Raw genomic sequence first — 21768 nt, forward strand, 5'->3', positions numbered from 1 at the left:
GGTTGTGCGCTAAGACGTTTTGAATCAAATACCAAATTAATTTGAGTATAAAGAACAAAAATCTAATAAGGATCTATTAAGTTTTTTTTTTTTTAATGGTGTTACTTCTTTGCTGAAGGGGCTACACTTTTTGAGCATTATGAAAATTCCAGTAGAGGAGACGGCAGGGGAGAGGTAGAAAAGACGCAGCATACTTGCACACTAGCATACTCACGCACTTGCATTCTTCCTTACTTCTTACTTACATATTTTACAATTGCACACTTGCAAACTTTCACTCTTGCATACTTGGAAATAGCATAAATTAGAGCTCCCATATTTGCATACATTTTTTTTATCTGGAACCTAAGCCAAATAGAATTATGTTTTCTATACCTAATAATATAATAAACAAGAAATTTCACTTGTGTTGCACATGGACTACACGCCCACTTTTTTTTTTTTCCAATTTGGAGTGAGATCACTTCATCATGGCAAGAGGACCTTTACAGTATAATGGAAGAAAGTGTAGTTATAGATTTATGATTAAATTTTAGCATTGTGGAACTTGGTATCAAAGTTTTTCTAAGTAGCCATCTCTGTTTTATTGCGCTGCACACTAATTCGCAAAATTTGAGTCAAGTTGATGCTCTTTCCATAGTTTGTGTAAGGTATGAAAAATTTAAAAAAATTAAATTCAGGAAATTTTATTTTCAGAACTGATGAAATAGTCTCTGTTGGCTTTCTAACATTGGAAGGGGTGACAGCTTACATTTTTTTTCCAATCCATCAGCTCACTAGAGTCCAAGAAATCAAAATTTGAGGAAATCATAAAAATTCTAACAGACTTCCCCTTCATATTTTGATTTCTTGCCTTCCGTACCATCCTATTACCAAACTCTCATGTTATGTCGTTCATCTACTAATCACAAAATAAAATTCAATTATATACTTGACAATACTGGTTTACGTATCCCTCAATTCAATAGTCAGTTGCTATCGTTCTTGTGTACCTTCCATATTAACATTGACCTAATTTACAGGTTAATCACAAACTTAAATAAATTAAACATATGATTTAGATAAGTAGCTTATTAAATCTGCTTTAATGTTATCCATTATTCTGTGTTCAAAAATCAGTCAACTCATCCTGATTTTGGTTTTCCAGAGTTTTTCCAAATTCATCCAAGAAAATGAATGCTAGGATGGTTCCCCACTAAAGGCTATTGAAAAATCCTTCCCTAATTTAGTTTATTTGTATAGTATACATTTGTCTGTCATGACCTCATTATTGACAATATTGTTACGAAACGTAAGCAGGGCCGTGGCTGGCTGGCGGCCCCGTGCGACCACTGACGTCACGTGGCCGCAGCTGACGTGACACATGATACGCGCGCCTGGTGGAAACAAGGGTCGCCGCCAGGGCCACAACTAGAGTCTCTGACACCGGGGCATGAATGGATTCATGTGCCCCCCTCTTTTTATGCACATACCACACCAATAAAGCGGGGGGTCCGGGGGCCCTCCCACGGAAAAATTGTGCTATTTAAGCATTTTCCATACCTACATGTAACAGTTTCAGTGCTACAGTAACTTCCATGCATGAACCCACTATGTCCATAAAGTAGTCCGTATAATCACTAGACTTGTTCATTAAATTGTCGTCAAAAATGGTTTTTTTACAGATTCAAATTCAACTTGCGAGACCTTTTTGCAGCAAAGATTTTGATGATATCATCATAGCAAATAGAGGATGCTCTTTCTCACTGCCAGTGGTACCACCCTCTCTAACAACATTGTACTGTATTCGTATAGAGGACGCATTAAAACTTTCTAACTTCTCCCTTTACAATTTTTTATGTTAATGATGAACTCAACATTTTTCTCAGAGTATTTTAAAATAAATATGTTGAGACGTTATATTGTAAATCAGATTAGACATTACTGGCATGCAAGTTAAAAAACGTTTTACCAGTTACCAGTTGTAGTAGGAATTACAATGCAAGCGATTTCGGCGCCCCCACAGCTTTGTGCCCGGGGCGTATGCACCGCTTGCCCCCCCCCCCCCCCCACCCAGTTACGGCCCTGGTCGCCGCTTCCCCTCCCTCTGCTACGGCACAGTTAACTTGACACCTGGCAGCTGTGGGAATTCCGCCTGCGTTCGCGCTAGCTCTTGACGTCAATAAATCTGGCGTCGGGTCGGCGCGGGATGACGCGACTGGCCCCAGCCACGCTCGTCACTTCTAGAAGTGGCGCCTGGGCCTATATAAGCCCGGGATGCCGTCCTCGGGAGAGTTTTCCCGTGGCGATAATGCCGCGGGAGCGGTGGAGTTCCGGGGCGAGAGAGTCTGCGCGCGATAGTCTGCGCGCGATAGTGTCGCGAGTGCGGCGGAGTTCCTTGGGGAGTTCAGTTCCGTTCCGGTGCGATAGTTCGGGCGAGTTCCTGGGCGAGAGTTTCTCGGCGAGCGAATTTCTCGGTGAGAGTGCCGCGGGTCAGCGAGAGTCCCGAGCGAAGCGTTGAGCGGATCCTCGGCGAAGGGAAGTGTGACGGAGTCCCGCGACGGAGGTCCACGAGAGGTGCTGCGGCGAGAGTTGTGCCAGAGGTGCAGCCCAGCGAGGTGTGCGGTGTGTAAAAACCGAGTGACCGTGGAATAAACATTTTTAAATGTAATTGATTATTAGGCATTTTTAGAAGATTATTTGTTAGTGATGTAAATATTGGCAATCAATAAAACTGTAGTGGTAAAATCTTTAATTGGGCTATCCATAATAATATAAAACCGTAACAATATAATCCGTAACAATTTAAACCCAAATAAAGGAATAAATTCTAGTACATTTCACACTCAGCCAAACATGTTTATATTTCCTTTTGCTATAATGCCCCATATATTGAACCATTAAAAATTCAATCCCACGAAAAGTCAATTTCCTGTTTTAATATACATGTTGTTTAAGTTTGTTATGGTTTTTATCATTGTGTGGAACTTTATGAATTATTAAATAAAGAGGTGTGAGAAAAAACGTTTTTTAAAAATGACCTTAGACAAGCAATACACCATTCACAGCACATAAAACATAAGTGATGACGTGAATTAGTATAATTAGTGGAGTTTTTTTAAAGAACTTAACTAAATCAAAGTTTTTGCACTGGCTGTAAATGTCCTCAAATTAGACTGTGCATAAGTTTTTGAAACTGTTATGAACAAGGAAAAAATGTTTACAAAGTTTTCTGTAATTTTATGTTATGTTTCAAGAAAAACATAGGATATCACATTGTACGTGAATTTTTGAGTGTTTGTGTGCACGAACGAATGTGATTGCTTGACAGTGCATGTTTGTTGTGTTATAAAACTTTACTTTTGTTGAACTGATCTCCGTGATATTTTACACTAGGTACTGTGGGAAAATTTTAATCAGAAACTGATTTTTGGTGAAAATGAATTTAAAATGCTCACTTTTTACTTTGGTGCTGAATGACAGCAAATTATAATAATAATTTTTATGTCAACAAATTTTTAATCACAAACCATTATCCTTATAAATTACCTGATGTTATAACATGCAATATATATTATATGTTAATTCTTTGGTTTTGTCTTATTTTTTTTTATGAAACTATATATAAAGAACATACTGCAAAAAAAAAAGTAAATACATACAACATTCAAGTTCAAACTACAATCATTCTACAAACTAAACCATTCAGCACCTCAATGAAATTATTTAAATATACTGTAGGCTGTTATCATAGCTGGCTCATGTTGGTGCTATATATTATATAGAATATAGTTTATAAAATCCACAGCCAATTTGTAACATAAGGTATAACAAACATTTCTTCCTAAAAGTTTAAAATTTTTAAGGTTTATTATGATGCTATAAAATAATATTTGCGTAGTAATGTTGTGAATACAACGTTATTCTTGTATAAAATATTAATGCTTGATGATAAAAGTACTACAGTATTTCTAACTACTATACTACTAATTATTTAAATTATACTGTATTCAAGGTTTTTCATCATAAATTATACTTAGGAGGAAAAAATAAAATCAAAATAAAAAGGAAATCATTTATAATATTGAACCAACATCCCTCTAATAACAAAATATATACTTCCTTTTATTTTTATTTTCAGATACCTATCATCACTCGTCAGTTTTTTCTAAATTTACAAGGAAAACACATCGAATTTTCGATTTCCTGAAGCTAAATTAAATCACTTTTTTGTAATAGAAAATAAAAGAAATTTTACAACAGATACTTTGAATTTTTTTACGGCTAGCTAGGGCGAGTTTCCTGGAGTTACAAAAATGAAGCATTTTTAAAGTATGATCACGCCCTGTCCCTTATACTGTACTTCATATACATGGAGAATTGATGTAACTTAAGTATAAATATAAATTGGTTTTGACACTTTGCTTTTGTTGTCTTAAGCTCTGAACAATTCAGCAGAATTATTTTTAAAGTATATAGCACTGTTGACATGCTTTTTACCTCAAAAGGTAAACTCAATTATTTTAATTTTTTTTATTAAAACTCTGTTATTGCTGAAGATATTAAAGAGTGTATGCTGTTTAACATATTGTACCTACTGATTTGAAACTTATGTTGATGATTTTTGCATTGCCTACAATTAATATTACAGAAAACTGATAAAGGACATAATTAGCATATATTTTATCTACACCCACAATTAAAGCATGGAAGTAAGAATTTAACTCACAAATTTACAAACATCAAATGGCTCAGTTACCCTGACTTTTTGACTGAGGTTATATATTTATGCACTGCTAGATTCAAAGTTGTCCTACTTGGTAGTTTATTTTTTAAAAAATAATAATTTAACAATTTCTTTGTGATTATCACATTTATATGATTAAAATATTGCTGTCAATGCCTATCGCGATATTCTTGAGAATTTTACACCTGTATTTGATACACAAAGTCTGACGACAAATGAGATGAGTAAATTTGTAAACTAAATCACAGAGTTTAAAATTCATTAGAGCTACTTTAAATTAAAATTGTTAGCATCGTTCAGCAATCTGGCAAGCATACATTCTAAATGCAAGCAAGCATCTGGATAGCAGCACGCTATGTGCTGTGTGGCATAGAACGTGTGTAGGCTAACAAAGGGAAGTTTACAGCCAAGGCACCATTTCAAAACTTGTAAACAACAAAGTTTAATGGCACTTAAGGTGAACCCAGTAAGTTATAGGTTAGTTAAATATAATGACAATTAAATATTTCCAATTATAACTATCATGCTGTATCTTAAAATTAATTATTTTCAAAATAAAATGTAAATACAAATGCTTCTATTATTTGTTTGTTAAATTTTAAAGAGTTGACATTATCCCGTACATGAAAATATATTGCAGGCATCCCATGTGCAAAAACACTATGTTGTTTTTTTCATTTAAGTACACTAAATATTTAATACTTTGCACGTAAAACATCCTGTGCACATATATCCTTTTACCACAGCTGTCTGTTAATGTTTCTAAATACAAATCAGTATGCCCATCAGTTTCTGAGAGCCTAGTAATGACATAAAATGGACATTTGATACTATGAAAAGAACACACACAATACTGCACAAGCCAAAAGGAGTGTAATCCCACAAGCCCTTCTTTATAAAACTGCTAAAATATTACATATTCTTAGAGCAGGACAAAGCACCTGTGTCCTCTACTAGTCTCCATCTTGCGTTTAAGTGCAAGAGTCTATTAGCATCCTACATACATAGACACTGCTGTATCTAAAATACAGTGCTTGGACGAGAATTGATTCCCCATCACATCCTCATGGTTATTTAGAAAAAAAAACACTTGCTTATAAAAAATTATGTTGACACACATTATAGTACTCAGCAGATTAAATTTTTAAAACAACACATACATACAAAATTAAGTTGACACACATTATAGTAATTTGCAGATTTAATTATACTCAAAAGAGGTAATTTATTAACATCTTTAAAAAAGATTAAATAGTAGTATTAAAATGATATGCTGAGCCTTTTATACAGTCATTGATAGTTTTTTTAAAATAGATTAATTACTTAAAAGTTAATACCTTGATGCTGTCAACATGAGGTTTAATGAAACCATTTTCTGCAAGATCTAGAATATGTACCAATTTCATATCTTGTGTTTCTGAATGAAAAGCAGTCTTCTGAACTCTCTTCAAAATACCCATGTTGTATTCATTCCAATGTAAATGTTCTGTTTCTCGATATCCATGTATAGCCTACAAAATTCAAGCAAGACAACTGCTACACAAACCATAGCCAATTACTGAAAATTTACATAAATTTATAGTGTAAATTTAACTAAAAAAAAAAAAAAAATATATTTCCTATAACAAATTGGCCATGAGTTACCATAAAAATTAATATATGACAAAATAAAATTAGCTAAATTATTGAATTCAGCTGTCTGTAACAACCTGATTTCAAGCAAATTCTGATGCAATTCTATAACATGCCTCCCTCAATTCCTTACTCTCTAAATAGCTGAGAGATATTAAAGTCAAATATATAGTGTGTGTGTCACTAACTAGATTTAATTTTGAGCATAATATAGGAAAGTAGTGCACAATGATGTATTATCCCAGTACAGCTGTGGTTAATGAAACAAAATCTAATTTATTTAGCTCAGGCGTGCACTTAACATTACCATCTGCCAAGGCAAACTGTAATCATTTTTAGTGCTGTAAACATGCTGCTACATAGCAGCACCTTCTGCACACAATGGCCACGTAAACTGAAATTAACATTACCACAGAAGAGATACAAAAACAAACTAAACACACACGAGATTGTTATAATATTTTTGTATATCATGTACAAAAATTTTTTAAAGAGTTGTAAACAGTGCACATAGACTAAGCTATTGGTAAGCATTCACTCATCAGCAATCAATTTCTGCAAATTCTTGAATTGGCATTTAGCTGTTCATCTACAAATAGTCCACACTTAAAATCAGACATTTAACATAAATGTTGATGCAAATTTGAAATATTTGGACAAATTTATTTTTCATGCGTTCGTGGCCCGAGGCGGGAAGAAAAATGATGTCTAATACTAGCATGGCGAAATCACACAAGGCTATCAGTTGTGGCGCTGGGAAAATGTTGCGCGACTAATAGAAGAGATTTGATCAGGATGAACAATGGGCTAACAAAGTTTATATTAGGGAATTTAGGTACTGCTGCTTGTTGAAAATCTCTAACTTTGTCTCAAGATACTAACGGACCAAGTCAAAAAAACTTCCTGGTTTATCTATGACATTTATTTCATTTAGTGAAAACCCAAATTCAAATTGTACCTCTCAAGATAACAAAATAAAAACTACTTTGACATAACATATTTGGATTTCTTGTACAATCTTCCAACTTAAACATGCTTGACCAAAAGCTAACAACTATTCCCATTAAATGAAATTAAATTCTGTTACAACATCTTCAACATTCAAACACCTAACTAATCTGCTGTGATAAATATTGGGCAAAATTCTGAATTTTGAACTTCCTGAATTCTATCTGTTTAGCAATAGGTCAAAATATTTTCAGTTTTTCAGAAAAGGCTTTCATAATATTTTTTCAATGCAGCTGGAAACTGAAATTATTTTCTTATTGTTTGTTATATTAGGTTTCCGAGTCATTTCGGTATATGTTCATTTATTTAATTTTTATTTGTATCGTTTAAAAGAGTTTTTATAACCACAAATTACTAACACACAATCTATCACAATGTGCTTTTTAAAATTTTTTTATAATCTAAATCTAAACCTTTCAGTTAAATACCATCACATGCATTAGAGATAAATTTCTTCATAACGGAAATCACCAAACAAAAACATAGCAGAAATGATGAAGCATTAGAATATTATATTCCTTAAAGTATAATATTCAACAAAAGACTATAAAGAATCTAATTATTGCCATGACATTCAGCCACTGGAAGATGGTGTTGCCTGATCATTATGGCATTTTCAAATTTTTTAAAAATGTATAGAAATATCTTTACTTATTGACAGGAGATCATAAGGATCAATCATACAACAGCAAACTACTCTTTTTTAATAAAAATAGGACAAATCATTAAGTTAAAGGAAATATGGAACACTGCAGCGGAGGTAAGGAAAATATTTACAACACCTGACTTTTGAGAATTCAATTTAGGTTAGGCTATATATGTAATGTAAAAAAAAATCTAACCCTGCAAGTGTTTCCTCCACAGTTAAGATTTATAAATCATTAGCTCTGACTTCCACAGTAGTTCACCCCTTAATATGACCAAATTGTGTAACACAACTTCACAATGAGTATTTAAGGTAGCTTATTACAACAAATTGAACCCTTTTACATATTGAACACCAGCCCCAATTTTTTTCAAGTGACTGGGACATTATTCTCCTCCTGTGGTGATTTATGGTTTCACATATTTCTAGTTCTTTAGTTGTCACAGTCATTTGTTTGAAGTATACAAAGGGCACTGGGAAATGTCATTTACTTTGAATTAACTTTCTTGACAGCATTATATTCACTGAACTGGTTGATTGTCTGGGTTACAACTAATCACAAAAAAATGTCCACTATTTTAAAACTGAAAATTTCAGTAATAATAACCGAAGTTGTGTGGAGTGTACTTCAGTTTTAAGAAATATGAAGGTATTACTTTAAGTAACCTAGGTGATAAAATTACAAATAAGGTTTGAATAATGCCACATGCCAATCAGTGGCGTAGCGTGCCATCTCGGCGCCTGGGGCGGGAGACCCATTTTGCCGCCCCCATTCTATAGGTGCTTAGTTAAAATTAAATTTCACATTCAATGAGGTACCTTTTATTGAAGTTAAAATAGGATGAGCGGTTTTACAAGCGGATTCTACGGGCCTTATGAGCAGCGAAGTCAGAAATAACTTTGTCAAAATCAATATTAGCAGCCAATTCTTGTTCAATCGACAATATAGCCAAGTTTATAGTCTAGCGGAGCTTATAGTAGATCTGAGGTAATTGTGCCACTGCCCCGTTGACCCTTTAGACCCTTGGTGCGAAACTATAATTTGTGGATTTTTGGTATTTAAATTAACGGACTAATAAAACTGAAACTGGGATTTTACGTTCAGCGTGTTTCACCCAGTCCCTGCCAGACCTAGAAGAAAAAAGGCGTCGACCGTTAGAAAATGATTTAACTGAGAAGGGCTTGTAAACCCATAATTTTTAATTTGCTAAATTTTTGGTATATTTATTTGCATGTTAAGGTGTGTCAATTTTTTGCTAGATTTCGCCTATGTTAATTAGTATTTACAGCGGTGATACGCCCGGTGCGTATCTATATTTGTATTTGTATTAATATGTTCTTATATATTTTTAATGCCTTTTTGGTAATTATATTTAATTTTTGGAGCTCCGAAGTATATGATCAAATTATAATTTTTTCGGGGAATTGTTAAAGTATTTTTTTAGTATTATTATATAGCTATTTTTTTATAAGTAGTAATAGGGTAGGTATTTTATGATGGATGCGCCGATTTGTGATGAAACGATTTTATGATATATATATATATTTATTAAATGTTGTCATATAAATTTTGCGTCTTTTTAACTTGCTGCCTCCTCTCACTGTTCGCAACCTTATTAGTATTTTTTAAGCCTGCTATTAGTTTGGGTTTTAATATTTTTTTGGGTTTACCTGCGCTCGCGGTACGGGGCAATATAGGAGTTTTACTGTGTCCCGGTTCGCGGAAGTTGTTTGGTTTGCCCTGGGTTAAGGTCAAACTTTACAGTACAATGCGTAGTACTAAATTCAATGAGTGCGAAAGAGAGGCATCGACACGGGCCGACGCGTGAAACAAAAGATTTTGTATGAGTAATTAACATAATAAGGAGTGCCGCTCAACTCAGCTCGCGCGCGCCGGGCGGCGCGGCGTGATGCGATGTTGCCGTTCGTATGTAAACAAACAAACGTTATAAAGAGCTCTGTCAGTGATTTCGCAGTTTTTCTTTTAAATAAATATTAAAAAATAGTTGGTGCGCAAAATGTTAAATAAAAATGGAACATTATAGTGTGTCTGACACATGTAATGAATGAATCATAGATCAGATCTCAACCCGCTTCACCGGCGACCCGCCCCCGCGGGCTGCCGCCCGGGGCGGGCCGCCCCCTCCGCCCCACCCACGCTACGCCACTGATGCCAATCAACAAAAGATGACAAATCAAGTGCTACAGGCTATCTCCCAAGGCATCTGTGGTTAGGTGTGGACAAAAATATTACAAGTAGTTTTAAAAATATGAAATAATTCATCCAAAGAACGAATAAAGAAATTAAATTTAATTACAATTTATAAGTGATGTGAAAGAAATGTTCTCTGAACAAAGACAGTAAGTGAGGTAAAACAGTTTAGAATTTTGTGTAGTGAAGAAGTGTTTGAGGCTAGCGGAACCAGAAGCATTAGTGCTACCAGGAATATTTGTTGAGGCAAAATATATTGTTTTATTTTTGTTAACTAACTGTCCACACTATTTAAAAGTATTTACAATGTAGGTACCTAATGAAATCATTCTGTATGAATGATTCTTGCAATGGGGAAGCTTGATTTGAAATATTTTCATAGAGATACGCCATTGATGGTTTTAACTTGGGTCTTTTCAAGATACCGGCAAACACGGAAGCTATTTACATGTAAAGAAAAATTAGGGGAAATAATGATGTCATAGGAGTAAGCCAATGAGGTTGGAATCAAGTACTATTTCATGTATTGGTAGCAACGGAGTAAACAATGTTAATGTGTAGTTGTTTCTTTGTTAGGGACGTACTTAGCTTCGTATCATAAGTGTATTTGAAACAGAGAGAACAAAATCATTTGCTCGTTACTGAGGTTGGAAGTTAAACATCACTGGCGAGTAATGAAAGTGTTGCTCACAAAATTGTTTTTTGCGTGTTTACCATCATTGGGAAAATTAGACCTCTTCCATGTTTTGTGAGATTGTGGCAGTAATTGAAGTTACAGACCAAGCATGATGTGTAATTTTCTTTGTTTGAATAATGAAAGGTTACAAAAATATAGAAAATGTCTGCAATGAATACGTGTAAGTAATTAATAAAGCATATTGGGACTGGTTGAAGAGAAAAATGCACAGGCGAAATTACTTTCAAACAGAGGGAAATCGGATATGTACAATTGTGTGCATGGAAGAATTAAGTGTGTATGTGTATAAAGGTGTTGATGCAAGGATTAGGTCAAATTTGAAATTTAATAAGCTAGGTTAGCACTTATTGAGGTAATGGGGATGACAGGATGGATGAATGAATGAGAATGAATGAATGAGGATGAATGAATGAGGATGATTGAATGAGGATGTTTGATTAGGTTGGGTCAGCTACATTATAAATACTTTTAGATAGTCTTGATGGCACAGTGTATCGTGCAGTAGAGGTCGGTTACAATATTACTATTACAACAGTCTTACAGGGTTTGTTCGGAAACTAATAGAACTGAGTCGATTTAAAAAATTTTATTCAGCCAATCGTTACAATTCTATAAAAACTTTCATAGTAGGCTCCTTCTGCGTCGATGCAGCGCTGCCACCGCGATTTCCAAGCATTGAAGGCGTCACGGAAGGCATTCTCCGGAATAGCCTTGAGAGCTGCGGTGCAAGCTGCTTGGATCCCCTCTGTCGTCTCAAAATGCTCGCCTTTCATCGGCCTTTTCAAGCGAGGAAACAAAAAGAAGTCCGGGGGGGGCCACATCTGGGCTGTAGGCCGGCTGCAGAAGCGTTGGGATGCCGGCCTTGATCAGGTAGCTGTTCACAAGAAAGGCGGTGTGAGCCGGGGCGTTGTCGTGGTGCAACTTCCAGTCGGCTGCAATGTCTTGTCGGACACGATTGACGTCACAATCTCACGAACCACAGATTTTGGTAAATTTAACATCTGGGCAATTAAACGAATACTCAGTCGACTGTCTGAGTCCAAAACTTTGCGCACACGAGTCACATTGTCGGGGTTTGTCGAAGTCGAAGGTCTTCCAGCACGGTCTTCATCTGCGACCTCTTCCCGGCCCTCCGAAAAGGCCTTGTGCCACCGAAACACACCACTTCTTGTTAAAGCATCATCTGGGTAAGCCTGCTTGATCATATCAAACGTCTCTGTTGCAGATTTACCGAGTTTCAAACAATTTAATCGCGTACCTATGCTCTAACGAACGCTGCATTTTCGGCTTGCACCACTCACAGAAACACGTCGCACGAAAAAGCCTGTCCTGACTCTCCAGCTGCTCGGAGATAACTGACCAGCCGCTCGTTCGTTAGCTAGGACCCCTCTACCGAATCCAGTCGGTGCGCGCACGCTCCGAAGTACAGTCGCGGCGGAAGAAAATCTGTCCTATTACTTTCCGAACGAACCCTGTATCATGGGATAAGCAGGAAAAACACGGGTTTCGGCCAGAGCACTGCAGATGCAGTATTTTTCACCTATTTCATTTTTTATATTATAAGTTTAGGCTATCATAATGAAGACTAAAATTCAACCTAAACTAGTTTGAATTTTGATATCAGTATGTAATTTTTTAAAAAAAGAGACTTTCCAGATATTTTCTTGGTATCGTGAACTGGAATACAGTCCCACCCGGTCTACTCTTATTTTTCAATATAAGTATTTTAATGCTTATAATTTATCAATTTTCCCCTATTTTTCAGGATAATGAACGTTTGTAATAAGTAGGGCACAATGTTAATTTTCCAGATACAGCAATACATTGTAATGCAACAGACATAATTTCATTAATAATGACATATCAATATTGCAAACGAGAATAGAGAAAAGGGGGATTATATTCTAGTTTATATCGGAAAAATATAGATAAATATGTAGTTTAGCGGTATTTGCAAAAATAAATGTTAAAAATCCGAAAATACTTTTATTATTATGTGCTCTTTCACTTCCTCTTTTCATTAAACCCGGTGGAGATAAGAAATTCCAAATACTTTAGGAGATATCAAATTTTTTTAGTTTTCATAGTTGAGCAATATTTGTTAAAAAAAAATTTAAAAATTCCGAAAATACTTTTATTCTATGCTCTTTAACTTCCTCTTTTCATTAAACCCAGCTGAGATAAGAAGCTCCAAATACTTTAGGAGATATCGAATTTTTTAATTCTCATCACAATACCTGTGCGTTCATGCGGCATTGACAATTGTTTCTTGTTTACGAGTATGAAATTTTTTTTTTCGCGACGTAGGTGAACGACTACATCATTTTCTACTATGTAATGGCAAAGGAATTGTACCCGCCTCTAACTTAGGTGAGTTTTTAACGTTTCAAATTTTAATGTTTTATTTGTTGTTTGGATATTGTTGTGCAAGAAATAATAAAAAAAATTACGTGAGTTCCTACTGTTCATCCTTTGTCCCGGTTTGTTTGGTCAGGTCAGTTACATTATAAATACTTTAAAACTAAACAACCATTCAAATTAATTCACATTATTTTTAATGTCCGCTTAGTTTGAAAGTATTTATAATGTAGCTGACCTGACCTAATCGACCATTTTAATTAATTAGGCATTCACGAACACACTGCAAAATACAAAAATGGCGGCGGTCGAATGATAAACACAGGTCTTGTATTGCAAAATAAGAACTGCGATATCTCCTAAAGTATTTGGAATTTCTTATCTCCGCCGGGTTTAATGAAAAGAGGAAGTGAGAGAGCATATAATAAAAGTATTTTCTGATTTTTAACATTTATTTTCGCAAATACCACTAAACTACATATTTACCAAAATATATAATTGAAGTAACAAAATGTGTGAAAAATAGTGTGTTAATAGTTCCCTGCCCAAAACCCCCATATTCCCATGCTTGTACTGTAACAATTTAGGGGTGATAATGACTTAAGCAACACCACCTTGGTGACAAACAGTATTGTTATGGTATCGCGATATAGAATAGTCACACTGTATTGCATACAAAAACTGAAAGAATGAACAAGATGAATACACAAATACACAAAAAAAAACAGCCAAAATCAGTCATGTCAAATGTTAAACAAATAGCACAGAGAAAATTCCATGGAAGCAATCCATCCATTTGTGCCTAATGAAAGAACAGATGTCAGTTCCCGAAACGTCGTAAATAATTGTCTTAAGAAGCCTACTGTGTTCGTCTGTTGTCCTGAAATTGATGCACACTAGTCCTCTTGCAGTTTTAGCAAACAATAAAACCAAGTCACATCTTAATTCTGTTACCATTCTAGACTATGAACTAAACATACGTTACCCTATTGGTCACAATCGTAGCGTAATTTTTTTAAGGCATTTTTCTGCTTCTTCTACCTACCAAAAAAAGTAGGTCTTATTCTGAATTCTATTACCATGTTAAACTATTTAACTTACGTTATCCCAGTGATCGTATTCGTAACGTAATCTCTTCAATAATTTTTCTGCTTCTTCTACTAATGATTTTTCATCTTTTTCTGACAAGAAATCAAAAATTACTTGCATATCTTTACAAAACACTTTTTGCAAATTAATGTCCCAAACACCACCAAAACTCACATAAGGTCTATCGTTGTAATAAAATCTGCGCCTAACAGAACAACCAAGAGAATGAATTATTTTTAATGATTTTAATGGGCTCGTGGTTAGAAAATATTTACAGTAAACAGACATACTAAATTCCACTACTATAACCTCAAACACATTTTTAAATAGTCCATCTTCCAAAGACCATTTTTTTTTTTTCAAATAGGGTGGCCTTCAGTGTTACACCAACAGCCAGAGGATACTTTGTTCATATCCGAGACCTTAACATATCGTCAGCAATCAATTCTCTGTATGTAAATTAACACCCATGCCTTACCCGGGACTCGAACCCAAAGACCATAATATATAGAAACATTCATAGGCTACAAGCAAGTGACGTACCGTGGAGTTTTTTTTTAATTTCGTTGGTCTCCAGCGGGACAACAAAGACCAAAGTTTGAGAATGAAAATATGTAATAATAATATTGCAAGATTCAAACTCATTAAATGCAATCTTGAGATCTATGAACAAAGGATGCTGTAAATGTTAGAATTTAAACAACCTGAAGGCGAGGATTTTGATGTATATTGTTACAAAGCGACATTATTACGGGTGAGGAAGTTGGCAATCATGTGAAAAATTAGATTAGAAGCGTCTATCAATAGGTTTGCTTGACTCGAGGTCTCTTGTGCTCCTCGGGAGTTGAAATAGTTGGAGCAAGTTAACCTGGTGGCAAAAAGAGTCGGTAACTTTTAATACACGAAGAAAATGCTATTTGTTGTAAAACAAAGATGGCTGAAAATATAGCAGACATGGTGAGAAATTAGTTTGGAAATGAAGATTCATCTGAAGATAAAACTGCTATTGATTTACCATATATTGGACTACAAATTATGAGAGAGCTTGATGAAGGTAAAAAATATAAATATTGCTTTGACGTCCTTCTGCTTTAGGTCCCTGATTTCCCGTTTGCGAAATTTTCCTCTTTTGCCCGCGTAGCTCTCGTCGGTGAGGAGTGAGTTCAGGCCAACGTGGCCGGGACCGGAAAATACGGGACCTGGAGGGAATTTTAGGTGGGAAGGAAGAACGGTAAGCAGCTCCAAGGATAACTCGGTGATGTCCGTTTCCCTTTTATTTTTGCATAGAGATCCTGCCGCAGCCTGGCTGGCACATCGCGGAATGAGCGCCCTCTCCGCCGTGACCCGGACTCCCGGAAATATGTCTCGTCTTTAGAATACATCGTGACACGAACAGAGGAGGTAACCCCGTAGCTATGAATCCGGTTACGATTGTTCTGTAATGATGCACAGCACATACGCGGTCCATCACGTAAGAAGAATAAGGTCTTATAAGTATTCGTACTGACTGAGAAGTTGGGCGGTTCAGAGATGCGCTTATACAGCCTATGGCTTTTGATGGTGAAGTCCCGGGAAAACTCGTAAAACTGAATGCGTTCAGCGATATAACGAATTCAGCTCAGCTGCAGAGACGACCCGTGACGTTTCACTGTCGGTAAACTTCGAGATAAGAAAACGCGCCTCACGAGCAGCGCGGAGCGGAGTGCGCGTCTGCTCTCTGTCGCGTCCTGAACACCACTGTCGTCCCCTGCCCGCTAGCGAGCTGAGGCCCGCGGGCCGCGGAGGAGGGGAGGGGAAATCGGCCGGCGTGGGAGAGGCCCGCCCCGCGATGCGCCAGGCTGCGATTACATTACTAACATGGCATAAGCACTTGAGAAAAATCACAGAATTATTAACACAACATAACGAGTAATTAATTAAAAAGCGAAATTAGACATGAATTAATTAGTTACGAATAAATGACAAGCGAAGTATTTACACAGTGTTTCAGACGTGAGAGTTTTGTTACGTTACAAAATATACACAATTGTTGAGGCTCGTGACCATTTAAAAATACATAAAAAGCATAATTATTTATAACACAAAAAGAAGCCCACTGGCATGCTAGGGCGCACGCGGGTGCGTCCCTGACCGTAGCACTTCACAGACGGTGCACTGGGGGGGACAAAACCTCCCTTAGGTCCACGTCGGTGGACAGGTATGGCCTCTGCATCAGGGAGGGTACGACGACTGTCGTCAGCTTTTTGACTTAAAACCGCCTGTGGTATGCATAAGCTAACCTATACTAGGAAATGATTGGAAATCTTGTGATTGTTTAATAAAGGACACCAAATAAGTTATATTAAAATTAATGTCCGCTTCAATGTCGTCATCTATTAAAATATTACCGTCACCACCAAATGTAGCTTGATAACATATTGACTCCATCGTTAAAGTCATGCCAAAACAACCAGCAGACGACTTGCCCTCGCAATTCTTCCTCGAGAGGAGGAGCATCGAGAGCATGACCAAAGTGACTTGAGAGCAACTTGCCCCCGCAAGTTAAACGACCATCCGCCATTCTGGTTACGGAAAAGGGCGCCCCGAGATTTGACAGGTCAAAAAGAGACCTCGAGTCTGCCGTCCGCCGCGGTCTCGTGTTCGAGGTCGGGCGCAAGTCCTAGCGGGGTGGCTGGCTTTCTTAGAGATTTCTGTTCCGGGGGGGCGCCAGGTTAGCTCGGTGTCTAACCGTGTGATGGTCGTGGGTTCGTTGCCCCAGCGTGGCCCACTAGAACAGTCGGTGGTGATGGAATTTGTTTCCTGATTAGGTTGGGTTGTTTAGGTAAATTTACATACACTGTTCTGGTTGTTCTACGGGTCGCACGTCGCGCACGGGAGGTGCGGGTGGATGTTTTATTGCTCACGATTTACACTGGTTCATTACATTGGGCGCGAGGTCTACTCGGCGGTACATGACTGCCAGTGAGGCGTCGGAACATGTAGAAGTTTTGGTTACACTATTATTACAATTACACTTGACAACACGGCACCCTGTGGTGCGCTTACGTACACGATTACACTCCACACGTTATCTGAGAGGGACACCTGCGTGCCTCTACGTGTGTTTACTTATTAAGCCCTCACGCCAGTCGCAGTTGAGGGAGAGTGTTCGATTAGAGTCGGCTAATCCCGTAATTGGTAAATTGTGACGCGCGGGCCCACCTGTGTGGACCGTGGCTCTCTACTAAATTAAAAACACGTTTACGATTGGATGTAGCCTGTGCCTGTGCACTGGGTGATTAATTAAAAATTCTGGGGTGGCGGGAAAAGGCCCGTACCATATACTGCACGGCCCCACGTAATGCTTTGTGTGGGGCGTGTTAAATTGACGCGGCTGGGATAGGCCCTACACCCGAAAAGGACCGGGTGCATACGGGGAGTATTAAAAAAAAGGTTTTCGGTTGTGACTATAATTACCAAATGGACGTTCGATGAACACAAAGAAATGATGGTTCCCCGTGGAACGTGCGTCCGTCACGGTCCGCGAGTCGCACTGTACTGGCGTCTGGCCCTGGCGCGTGGGGAGGGGTGAGCTCCCTGTCGCGTCAGAGTTTCCAAAGTTACGTTATTCGTAAAAATCTATATAATTAACTAAATTTAAGTGTCTCTAAATTCACATAATAAAAAATAATGATTAATTTAATATCTATATATGTTTTAGAAATGACATTTAATAAGTTTGTCTAAAATAAGTTTGAATATTAGAGTCAAGCTGGAGACTGTCTGTTTCTTGATAACTACTCCAGTGGCGAATGATAATGCTAATTTGGGGCGGTTTGAGTTACATCACATATTTCACTATTGAATTTAGGCTGAAGACCGCAAGGGTTGCACTCACAGCTGTTTTAGTAGAAAGCTACACGTGAGTGACCCGGGCACTCCTACGTCGCACTTGTGATGCGTGATGTTACTAATTCAATGTGGCGGGTTCGTTAATGTTTGGTGAATTTACTGTATACCTGGCTTGGTTTGTCTTGCCAATTAATGAAGGGTGTTGAAATACCTTAGTACCGTGGCGCTCGCCTGACACGGGTGGGCCATGGCTACGGGTGCGTTCCGTTAGCGGGGTTGGATACTGGCGGTTGCAGGTCGGGCTTTAGGGTGGCCTTCGGCCGGACGACGTCAAGTCAAACAAACCTAATATTTCCGGAAATTTGAGTGGGAGAGGCAATTGCAAATCTCGTAACCTCTTGAGAAATGTTTCCCGATCTGCCATTTGTGGACACACTAGTAAAATATGGTTAATGTCGCCTAATAATGCTCCGCAGCTAAAATTGGGGGTCTCTAAAATCCGTAATTTGTGAAGATGCGTGGGAGAGGCATTATGATTGGAGTGTATCCTAAATGAGGTTACATACGTACGTCGATCGAATGAGTGGAATATTCTCAATAGTTTAGCGTTTATATCGGGATGCAGTGATGTATAAGCGGATGTATGTGCCATACTGTATTGTTTCCAACATGAGTCCCACATTCCTCAGTGGATCTTGTATAAAAGCAGATATAGTCCTGACGCCGTCCCCACTGCCTGTCTTGAAATTACTGAATTTAAATTACATGAACAAGGATTTTGACTCGAGGGCAGGGATCTTTGCCTCCTGGCTGGCAGGGAGGAATCGACAAAGGGCTCCCCGGGCTGTTTAGGCCACCCAGGATGCCGTAACTATTAAAAGCACACGTAAATGTAACTGGTTTTATTGATACGTCACACGATACAGTACTTCACCTGGTACAGTACATCTTCACATAACTGGCAGTATCATCGTCTACCTTTTCATCTCTGCACACACGGCCCTCGATTGGTGGTACTGGTTCACGTCCAGCGGAATTCCTGATGACTACCCCACCGAGGGTCACAGGCTACCCTGAGATTGACGGTGATGACGATGAAGGCACGTGGCGAACTTAGCTGTTTAGGAGAGTGGTAGTCCGGACGGTGAGATACAAGGATAGCTTACTAGTCACTTAACAAATGGCTTATACAAAACACTGAAATTATACACTACACATGGATTGACGTCGACCCAAGTGTCTCCCCGGCTCCTTCAGGCCGTTATGCCTCGCCAGCGCCATCTCTTGAGTGTGTTGTGCGACGCAAGTGTCGGTGACGTGCGACATATGTTTCCTATACAGGATATGACTTATTATTTTATTATAAATATATTTTTGCTTTACGTTTTTGTATATTTTTATTATAATTAATTTTGTATTGAAGGGTTTTGTATTTTATAAGTTTTAATTGTTCAACGGGCGCCAAGGCCGCGGCTTCCGCCTGTGACCAATCAGCGTGTTCCGCGGGCTCGCGGAGAAGGGGGGAGACGCGGGCGCTCAGGCGCAGCAGGAGAGTGGGAGGGCAGTCGTCGCCAGGACTCGGCAGACAGCGGTCACGCGAGTGTCATCGCTCCGCGCTAGCGGGAGCAAGTCGTGGACCCGGCACGAGAGGCGACGGACGTCTTGGGGAAGTCGCTCCGGGACGGTGAGGCAAGCGGGCGCGGTATTTGCAGAGCCAATAGACTTTTGCCGTGCGGAGACGTTTTCATAAACTTTGCAGTCGAGCTTGTCGTTGAGCAGTTACGTTCGCGAGTTTTCGTTTTACTTTTCGCACAAGCGTGTTCTGTTGTCAATTCGGGCGAGTTGCGATTCTTTGTTTCATCCTGGTCATCCGCAGTCTTAGGTTTTGTGTTATTTTTCTTTTAATTTCTTTCTGGCCTGTTCAGACAGACATCCTATCACGCGCGGGTCTTAAGGAGTATATTCTTTACCGTGGGAGTGATAGTCATCACGGCGGGACGTCCCGTAATTTTCTTAGATGGATCAGTGCGCCGAACCGGGTTTCGACCCACCTCGAATTAGTCACAGACGGAAACGTGGCAGCCCCATGTAAAGTGTTCGGGGTCTTGTGCATAAAGGACCATCAAACTTTATTAGAATTGTTTTCATTTAATCTCTGGAGACTAAGTTCCTCGGCCACGCGGCCTGAACCCCCTCTCTACCGAACCCTGAGTAGCCGGCAGTACAGCAGCATTGTCAGGAACTAGTCGACCAGATCACGACAGGCTGATGGCGGAAACTAAGACTAACATTTAAACCCCGGAAATAGAGTTTACCATGGAAATGTCCCGGAGATCGGGATGATACTGATATGGTGGTACCGCTCAGGGAAATTAATATAATTAGCAAGAGATTGTCCTCGTGGTGGCGTGGGGCCACGTAAGCTGGTTACGAGCACAGTGGTACCTGACGTGGAAACTCACTCGCGACCGCGGCACGTCCCAGGAACTGATGCGTTAGAGAGTCGATATTCGCTTTAGGCGCAATGGCGCCCCGCATGGGCAAAGTTCAATTCTCCTGTCGGAGCGATTAAGGTGTGTAGTGCTGGCACCTTGTTGGGCTGCCCAAAACAATAGAAATATGTATTACACTAAACGACTCGTGGACGAGTCACAAATATTTAGCAAACAACCGTACGACACATCGTACGGTCGATATAGGGCCGACTGTGGAGCGGATGAAAATGGATTTGAAAATATTACCTATTGAAGCGACATGCTGATTCTGGCGCGAGAAGTGAAGGCTCCACATGCGCGGAGATACCGGCCCTGGCGACTGCTGGAAGGCGTCTGACTAATTCTCCCTGGCAACTCGGCCAGGGAGGGGGCGATTTCCCACGGGAAGCTACGGAGCGTGGGAAGATGTTGACGGCCAGTTTTGTGATATTAAAACATTAACATTAACATTAATTAACTATTTGGGAATATAAAATATATGAAAAGTTTTAGTTAATTCTTTTAAGTAGAAATGCATGTGCACTATTTCTCAGTTGCATATTGCCACACCCGGCCGGGCGCTTTGCACAACACAGCCGGCCGTGCCTTTCGTCACGCCGTTCGATGCACTGCACTTGCTACGCTGTTCAGCACGCGTGGGCGTGTTCGTTATACCTGCCCTAAATCAGGTGTTGAGGATACATAACGGCCTGTGCTCTCAGAGGGAGCACCGACAGCGGCGTCAGTCCTAATGATGAAATTCTGGTCACTAATGTACTCTCATGTGCAGCGATCTTGGCCAATTTATCCGCCATTTCATTGCCCCCTATGCCGATATGGCCTGGAATCCATATAAAGGGAATCTGATATCCATCACTTTCTTGTTGAAAACAGATGGAGCGAATCTCCCATATCGTGGGCTCCAAGGGGTGAGAAAGTGAGGATAGAGCTTGAATAAAGCAATATGAATCTGTGAGAATAATAGTGTTCCCCAGCTTCTCTCTAACACTATATAATATGGCTTTATAGATGGCAAACGTTTCGGCTTGGAAGATTGTAGAATGGGAAGGTAGTTTGAGTAGGCCTGACTGACGC

General features: G+C 38.8%; 1 protein-coding gene across 2 annotated transcripts in view; it reads right to left on the reverse strand.

Moving 5' to 3' along the window:
* LOC134529768 (alpha-ketoglutarate-dependent dioxygenase alkB homolog 7, mitochondrial) overlaps positions 1 to 14723 on the reverse strand; it is a 29272-nt gene extending 14549 nt beyond the window's left edge. Inside the window, exons 1-2 of one of the 2 annotated variants that reach the window (XM_063364184.1) lie at positions 14381 to 14708; positions 6064 to 6237 (exon numbers count right to left, since the gene is read on the reverse strand). In XM_063364184.1, coding sequence (XP_063220254.1) covers positions 6064 to 6237; positions 14381 to 14656 — 450 coding nt within the window. In that variant the 5' untranslated portion in view covers positions 14657 to 14708. Of the gene's footprint in view, positions 1 to 6063; positions 6238 to 14380 lie in introns of both variants that reach the window. The other variant, XM_063364182.1, reaches the window with a different exon arrangement.
* Between the last annotated feature and the right edge of the window lie 7045 nt (positions 14724 to 21768).

Source organism: Bacillus rossius, chromosome 2 (assembly GCF_032445375.1).
Source record: "Bacillus rossius redtenbacheri isolate Brsri chromosome 2, Brsri_v3, whole genome shotgun sequence".
Taxonomy (NCBI): Eukaryota; Metazoa; Arthropoda; class Insecta; order Phasmatodea; family Bacillidae; genus Bacillus; species Bacillus rossius.